The following is a 9,076-nucleotide window of genomic DNA, read 5'->3' as shown; positions in this document are numbered from 1 at the left end:
AACAGTTTTATTATTATTATTATTATTATTATTATTATTATTATTACTATTATTATTATCCAAATACTTGGGGTGTACTATAAGCAGTAACAACGTGAGCTGTTGTCAAGAAGTCAAAAAGAGAACTGCAATGGCAAAGGAAGCTTTTAATAGAAAAAGGACATCTGGAGAAAGACTAAGGAAGAGACTAGTGAAGTACTTTTTGTGGAGTGTAGCATTGTATGGGCAGAAACATGGACATTATGACGAAGTGAAGAGATGCGAATAGAAACATTTGAAATGTGAATATGGAGAAGGATGGAGCGTGTGAAATGGACAGACAGAGTAAGAAACGAAGCTGTGTTGGAAAAAGTGGATGAAGAAAGAATGATGCTGAAACTGATCAGAGAGAAGAAAAAGAAATTGGCTGGGTTGCTGGTTGAGAAGAAACTACCTTCTGAAGGATACACGGGAAGGAATGGTGAACGGGAGAAGAGTTCGGAGCAGAAGGAGATATCAGATGATAAACGACATTAAGATATATGGATCATATGCGGAGACAAAGAGGAAGGCAGAAAATAGGAAAGACTGGAGAATGCTGGATTTTCAGTGAAGTACAGAACACTATGAATAATAATAATAATAATAATAATAATAATAATAATAATTATTATTATTATTATTATTATTATTATTATTATTATTATTTGTAATTACAGTAACGTTTTAGGTGCCTAAAACTGTATTTTAATGCCTATTTTCGATCATTATGGAGCCTAGTTGAGGTGTCTAAAAGTTGGTTAATGACCTAAATATCCGAAGTCTAGTTATAATGTATATAAAATATAATGTATGTTTTTGCAGGCATCATTATGGCATTAATAGCAGTGGCGGTTCCTCGGGGGAGGGAAGGGAGGAACGTCCTCCTCACATTTATTTTCTTTTGAAAATAAATACCAAATGAAATATATGCCTTGAAATTCGACGTAGATTCGATAATTTTTAAGTTCACAGCTATAAGAAAGCCTCGGTTGATCGAGTTTTAAACTACGCGCACTCATGTGCTGCTAGAAAACTTTGAGAAGGACGCGAGATTGTTTATGTGGAGGAAAGTCAATCCATTCCTCCTTTACTGAAGTTAACAAACATAGACAACAGCGCGCTAGCGGCCAGAGAAAGAAGCAGAGTTTTAAAGCAAGTAAATGAATGGATAGGGAGGAAATCCTTCTCTGAATCAGGGCATGGGCGGGAAATAGAAACCGACTGTTCTTGCAGCAAGCTCGCTACCGCTGCCATCTAACGATGCTGCATTCAACCAGACTATAACATGTCATCTAGGAGGAGACACAATAAAAACAGTTTTAACGCGAAGCTATGAAAGACACCATATAAACTTTTTTTTTTTTTTTAATTATAAATCAAAATATATTCATTGCACTTTATATAGGCTATATTCATGGTTTGAAACTTTCGAGGATATCTGAAAGTTGAAGTTGGATTTATATGAAACAAAGAGGAAGTAGTTCTAAGTCAGTATCGCAGACCTTTTTGGCCTCTGAAATTCACTTCCATTCATTGTCTACTAGACAGGACAACAGCCAAGTTGTCAGTTTTTTTTACAAATATATTTGAAATTGAAGGTACTGCAAACTACATTATTTTTAACATAAAAAAATTAATCGGCCACCGGCAGCTTTGAATAATATGGTAGTATGACTTTACAAGAATTGATATTCTTCAAAAGCATGTGATAATGAACTAGTAAAATGTACATGTGGCAATACAGACCACGTGGGTGGGTGCAGTGTTCTCGCTTTCCTAACAGATTATTTCTTTCCTCCTCTTAAGAAATATGCAGGAGCCGCCACTGATTAATAGGTTTTATCATTTTAACGGACTCAACGTACCTATGTTGTGCGATAAACTTGCTTGAACACTGCCCGTATTAGAAAGAGAGTGAGATAGAGATACTATACCTCACTCGTTCTACTGACGGAGGCATCTTGCAGCAACAGTGTACTAGCCAAGACCCGTAAGGTCAATGCTTTTTTCTTAAAGTGGAATACTCTATAAGTAACGTATCTGTGAATGTTGTTACTGAATGTATTCGCTTTTCGACTCGGAATAGTAGGTATGAAGGAGTACATTGTCATCCTCCTTAAGAACTGAATTCTTCAGTTCCTTGAAATTTTGAGTGAGGTAGTATCGACAGCATAGCACAAGAATTTAGCTGAACATGATATGTAAAACTCGGTACAAAGTTTACATCCAATCCTTGTCAAAGAATAAAACTGCGTCCTCTCGGGTATAGAACCCTTATCTTCTGAATCTATGCACAGAAACGCTACTCTTGAATACGAAATCCGTATAAATTGGTTCACATTTCTCATTTGTTAGAAAAGATAGAGTTAGTCGATATTATTAATTTATAAGTTCTTACATTTAAGGACTCAGACTTAAGAAATTGAGAGGCGTACAATGATTTGTATTATTTGAATAAAATTGGATTATATAATATGTATGAACAGTCAAGAAGGTTCATTGACTAAGAAAAAATCTCTGCATAGTTTCCACGTTAATTTTACACATTGTATTTAGTTAAAAAGTAAACAGACCTATACATTTTTTCATAGAATAAAATACTTTGCTTTATTGTCAGGAGTCAGGTGTACAGATTATCATAAAAAAGAATAATTTTTATATGCACGAACCTATTTATCATATATATCTATTCCCTGCACACATTAACAAGGCACACCAATGGGGATGATATAGGCAGTGAGCATAAGGGCTACTTTGAATACCAAGTACCTGACATCAACAGTTTTGCGTCGTCACTCAACAATAGCATAGATGGAAGGATTTTTACTGCCTCTTCTTTGTACTCCACATAAAAGGGAACCACACGTGTCGGTCTTGCAGCTTATCTGCCTGATAATATGATATATACTTCAGAAATCTCCAAAATTATATTTCCATTCTTTCTTTCCCTCTAACTAAATTTTTACTCCATTTTCTCCTGTCATGTTCCAATTTAGTCTATTTCAACGAATTTCTTCTCTTGATCATCTTCCAATTTCTCTAATTTTGCTCGCTCTTATGCTTAACGTTTTCCTGTCTTCTCCGCTCCTCTGCTTTATCTCTCTTCTGCCCTTTTGTTGCCTCTCCTCTGCTTGATCTCTATTCTGACCTTTTGTCGCCTCTTCTCTGCTTGATCTGTCTTCTGCCCCTTTGTCGCCACTCCTCTGCTTGATCTCTATTCTGCCTCTTTGTCGTCACTCCTCTGCTTGATCTCTATTCTGCCCCTTTGTTGCCTCTCCTCTGCTTGATCTCTATTCTGACCTTTTGTCGCCATTCCTCTGCTTGATCTCTATTCTGCTCCTTTGTTGCCTCTCCTCTGCTTGATCTCTTTTCAGCTCCTTTCTCGCCCCTCCTCTGCTTGATCACTTTTCTGCTCCTTCGTCGCCTCTCCTCTGCTTGATCTCTCTTCTGCCCCTTTGTCCCCACTCCTCTGCTTGATCTTTATTCTGCCCCTTTGTTGCCACTCCTCTGCTTGATGTTTGTTTCGCCCCTTTGTCACCACTCATCTGCTTGATCTCTATTCTGCCTCTTTGTCGCCACTCCTCTGCTTGATCTCTATTCTGCCCCTTTGTCGCCACTCCTCTGTTTGATCTCTATTCTGCCCCTTTGTCGCCTCTCCTCTGCTTGATATCTTTTCTGCTCCTTTGTTGCCTCTCCTCTGCTTGATCTCTTTTCAGCTCCTTTCTCGCCCCTCCTCTGCTTGATCACTTTTCTGCTCCTTCGTCGCCTCTCCTCTGCTTGATGTTTTTTCTGCTCCTTTGTCGCCACTCCTCTGCTTGATCTCTCTTCTGCCCCTTTGTCGCCACTCTGCTTGGTCTCTATTCTGCCCCTTTGTCCCCACTCCTCTGCTTGATCTCTATTCTGCCCCTTTGTTGCCACTCCTCTACTTGATGTCTGTTTCGCCCCTTTGTCACCACTCCTCTGCTTGATTTTCTTCCGTCCCTTTGCCACCGCTCCTCTACTTGATCTTTCTTCCGCCCTTTTCCTGCCGCTCCTCTGCTTCATTCCTCTTCCGTCCTTCGCTGCCGCTCCTCTGCTTGATGTTACTTTCCCCCTCTGCAGCCGCTTCTCTCCTTGATACCACTTCCGCCCCTCCAGCGCCGTTCCTTTGCTATTCCTCTTTTGCGCTCCTCTGCTTGCTCTCTTTTGCGCTGTTCTGCTGCCTCTATTTTGCTCTCCTCTGCTTGTTCTCTTTTGCGCTGTTCTGCTGCCTCTATTTTGCTCTCCTCTGCTTGTTCTCTTTTGCGCTGTTCTGCTGCCTCTATTTTGCTCTCCTCTGCTTGTTCTCTTTTGCGCTGTTCTGCTGCCTCTATTTTGCTCTCCTCTGCTTGTTCTCTTTTGCGCTGTTCTGCTGCCTCTATTTTGCTCTCCTCTGCTTGTTCTCTTTTGCGCTGTTCTGCTGCCTCTATTTTGCTCTCCTCTGCTTGTTCTCTTTTGCGCTGTTCTGCTACCTCTATTTTGCGATCTTCTGCTTGTTCTCTTTTGCGCTGTTCTGCTGCCTCTATTTTGCTCTCCTCTGCTTGTTCTCTTTTGCGCTGTTCTGCTGCCTCTATTTTGCTCTCCTCTGCTTGTTCTCTTTTGCGCTGTTCTGCTACCTCTATTTTGCGATCTTCTGCTTGTTCTCTTTTCCGCTGTTCTGGTGCCTCAATTTTGCTCTTCTCTGCTTGTTCTCTTTTGCGCTGTTCTGCTGCCTCTATTTTGCGCTACTCTGCTTCTTCTCCTTTGCGCTGTTCTGCTGCCTCTATTTGCGCTCCTTTGCTTGTTCTCTTTTACACCGTTCTGCTGCCTCTATTTTGTGCTCCTCTGGTGTTTCTTAATTGCGCTTCCCCTGTGCCTCTCTTTTGAGCTCCACTGCTGCCTCTCTTTTGTGCCCTCTACTGCCTCTATTTAGTGCTCCTCTGCTGCCTCTCTTTTGTGCTCCTCTGCTGCCTCTATTTCGTGCTCCTCTGCTACCTCTATTTTGTGCTCCTCTGCTGCCTCTCTTTTGTGCTCCTCTGCTGCCTCTATTTTGTGCTCCTCTGCTGCCTCTATTTTGTGCTTCTTAATTGCGCTTCCCTTGTGCCTGTCTTTTGTGCTTCACTGCTGCCTCTCTTTTGCGCTTCTCTGCTGCCTGCCTTTTTGCGCTCCTCTGTTATCTCAGCTCCGCGAAATAATTGTCCTACGTATTGATCACTATTTTAGTGCGAATTATCTCAAGACACAATTCAATTCCGTTATAAATAGGTACAAGTAATCTAAAGAAGATACACTAGATAGGATATACAGTAATAAATAGTTCAGCGGCTATTAAGCTAACCCTGCTGTTAACTTACTTGTCGAGACTTGTTAATGTATCATCATATTGATAGCCTATTATATTCGTTCAATTGTCTGTTCTCCTCTAAAAGGGCTTTCCATACAGAAGATAATTTTTGTATCATTGTGACCTGAACAATCAATTAATAAAGGATTTGTAAAAGTATCATACACCCTGAAGCGTACAGACGGACGAACATTTAAATTATTATTTCATTTTTTCAAGTTTTAACTGTGTCTGATTTACATTAATAAATAGTTCAGCGCCTATTAAGCTGCTCTTAACTTACTTGTATAGAATTTTGTTACTGTATCATCATATTGATAACCTATTCTACTCATTCCACGTGTTTGTTCTCCTCTAAAAGGGCTTTGCACACTGTAAGAAGTTTTGTTTATCATTGTGACCTGAAACAATTAATAAATTAATAAACGATTTGTAAAAGTGTCATACACCCTGAAGCGTACAGACGGACGTACAGTTTCCCTAGAAAAGAATGAGACGATTGAATATTCTCAGAGTAAGACAATCCGCATGATCGGAGACCAGAGCACTTATGCACAAGATAACGAATATTGAGTTACTTAAATTCAGGCTATCTGGTTTGTTACTAGCATCGCTCCGAAATTCACTTCAGAAACTGCAAAAAATATAGTAATATGACGTATATATATAAATCATGTAGTTAAATCGACATTGGACCTTCATGACTACATCGACACTCCGCACAGAAAGTAAAACTTTCTCGTGTCGTTTCAATAGTTCGGACGCTAGGACCTCTGCGTGTTGTGTAGAAAAGTGCGAGTTCGATTCTTAGTCTACACAACGATTTTTTTGTGTAAATAACGTTGAAATAGAGTTTTATGAAGTCATGAGATTAAGTGTTAATGATCGCAAACAATACAAAATTACAAATTATAATATTATAAACGTTAATCTAATGAATGCATTTACACCATATATATATATATATATATATATATATATATTAAAAACTAACAATTAGAATGAAATTAAAAATTTTTCCTAAGCCACACAGACAAAATTTTTCAAAAGGTTTAGAGTCCCTAGGCCCGTGCCATTTGTTGAGTAATTATTACAATGTTTTATTAGTAGCATTTCCCATATGTGTAAGAATGCATTCGCACGAAACAATTGTTGTTAAAAGTGTGGCTTTAGACTGTTTCATTCTCACCCCTTCATTAGATTTTAACTATTTTATCTACGTGTTTGCAATAGTGTTTAAATGAATGTGCATTCAATTTTATTCATGTTATGATTGAATGAAAAAGCACTGTTGCAGTTATTGACTAATTCTGATACACAAGCGGTACTGTTTACTGTTTGTAATGTAGTTTTTCATGCTGATTTCAAATCTGAAAACCGTTTTGCGCTATCACGTCAGGTTTTGAAATTATCGACGAAATTTTATTTTCACATGGAACACGGTTCGTCGATTTTTTTTGTCGTTTTTCCAGATGATGTAGAACTTCACCAAATGTGTTTTGATACGTGTGCGGCTATGTAACAGACAAATTCCATCGGAAGACTTTTACGCTGTTTCTTAGAAAAACATATGAACTATACTTTGATTCAAAAAGTGGATAGTGGTAAGTCGTGGGCACAACAGTTCATCTGTTTGACCTGTGCATGCAACTTGTGCGGTTGGATAAGGAAGGCGAAGAACAACAGCCATCTGGAATTTTGAGTTCCTATGATATGGCGTGAGTGAAGCAACCACACGACAGACTGTTATTTCTTTTTGGCAATTAATGTCATCGGAATCTCCTACAAAACTCGTGGATCTGTAAAGTATCCAGATGTTCCTTCAGTTTCTATACCAATTCCACATGATCCCGTCACTTGTCCAATACAACAGCACCAGCAAAATACACAGTTAATGAAGAAACGCAAGAAGAAAGTCCTCTTTCATCTCCTACCAATGACTCAGACTGTGACTACTAACAACCTGGAGAAGATATTCATTTGAGCTTTGCGATCTTGTATGCGACCTAGCACTAACAAAAGGCCAAGCTGAACTGCTCGGTTCACGTCGTAAAGAATTTAATTTCCTTGCACCGGGTATAATGACTTCAAACATTCGGCACAGACACAAAAAACTTGTAAAGTTCTTTGCAATGAGTGACACTATTTGGTACTGCACGGACGTTCAAGATCTTATGACCCTTGGAGTGGAACACAGCATTGAAGCATGGTGACTGTTCATAGAGTCATCTAAGACAAGTTTGAAGGTATTAAGTAATATTATTATAAACATAAACAGATATGCATAGTACTGTACAGGTTTTATATTCTAAGCACCTGAAAGAGACGTACGAAATCATGTCGCTACTTCTTGAAAAAATACGCTATCGCAAGTACAATTGGCGGATCTATGGTGATCGTTATCACTATTCTCATGGGAATGCAAACAGGGTATACCAAGTACTGCTGCTTCATCTGCGAGTGGGACATCAGAAATAGAAAGAATCATTACTTAAAGAAGAATTGGCCGATCAGAGATAGAATGCAGTCAGGAAATAAAAATGTCCTTCGTATGCCTTGGGTTGAGCATGACAAAGTTATGTCACCGTTTCATATACAGCTGGGGCTCATGAAGAATGTCGTGAAGACACTAGACAACGACTCTGATATTTTTCGGTACCTGTGTAATAAGTTTTCAGAGTTGAGTTACGCGAAAGTGAAAGAAGTTGTGTTCATAGGTCCACAAATAAGAAAGATCACTGCAGACAGCCACTTCCAAGACTTACAGGGTGGTACTGAAATATTAATACTATACTTATGTGTCATGTGGCGTAATTGCACCATTTTCTTAGCTAGAGTCATGTTAACTAGTATCCAATGTAGCAATAAATGCTCTGTTGAAACTCCTGTCTGTGAGTTGTTAAACATAATGGTTCATGTTGTATATCTCAAGAACGGTGGGTAATAGAGACAAATGGTTTGCATATTTGGAATCGGCATGTTTCAATTGTATTAGAGCGCCTGTTGGGTACCAAGATATCCACCGAAAATGATTTTTTGTTATTCAGTGTTACACAGTATATATTAATATTAATTATTAAACGCATCTGTTAAATAACGAATTGTTGTATCTTTTGCAAAATCTTGAATGTTTAAGTTGTCAATAATATTTATTTACTATATACTATAAGGCGTTAAAAAAACAGGAGACGTTTCGGTTATACAGTGGAATCGACACGCTACTCTACTCGTATGAGCTATTGAGACAAGACATTAGCAGCAGTCCAGAATTTAGATCCCACAGCAGGCATTTGCCATTCGGTACAGAGAAGCACTGATATTTTGTGACCAGAGCTATGTTGTGAAATTGTGGCTTTAAGTGGCTGTCTTCTTCGTGATCCTTCTTCTGGTCCTTCTCCTTGTTGCGGTCCTTGTAACAATTATTGTTATATTTGTCATAGTACTTATCGTGGTTTTAATCCTTATCGTGGTTCTTTCGTATTCCTAGTCGTGAACCATATCGTAGTCGTTATTGTAGTCCTTGTCGTGGTGCTTTCCGTTGTACATGTCATCATTATCGTAGTCCTTTTCATTTTTCTCGTGATTCTTATCGTCATCTTGTTGTCTTTGTTGTAGTCCTAATCATGGTCCTTGTTTTCCTTGTCATGGTTCTAATAGTGGCCTTGGTGCTTGTCGTAATGCTTGTCATGGTCCTTGTTGTGTCCATGTCGTAGT

The 9,076-nt window shown here is 38.9% G+C and overlaps 1 protein-coding gene across 1 annotated transcript; it reads right to left on the bottom strand.

Moving 5' to 3' along the window:
- Positions 1-2,641: 2,641 nt before the first annotated feature.
- LOC138697035 (S-antigen protein-like) lies at positions 2,642-4,760 on the bottom strand (the record flags this gene model as incomplete). Its single annotated transcript, XM_069822627.1, has 1 exon — positions 2,642-4,760. A coding segment is annotated over one exon (657 nt), but the record flags the coding sequence as incomplete, so codon positions are not given.
- Between the last annotated feature and the right edge of the window lie 4,316 nt (positions 4,761-9,076).

This window comes from Periplaneta americana, chromosome 3, assembly GCF_040183065.1.
Source record: "Periplaneta americana isolate PAMFEO1 chromosome 3, P.americana_PAMFEO1_priV1, whole genome shotgun sequence".
Classification (NCBI taxonomy): Eukaryota; Metazoa; Arthropoda; class Insecta; order Blattodea; family Blattidae; genus Periplaneta; species Periplaneta americana.
This window is presented reverse-complemented; position numbering and strand designations above follow the sequence as displayed.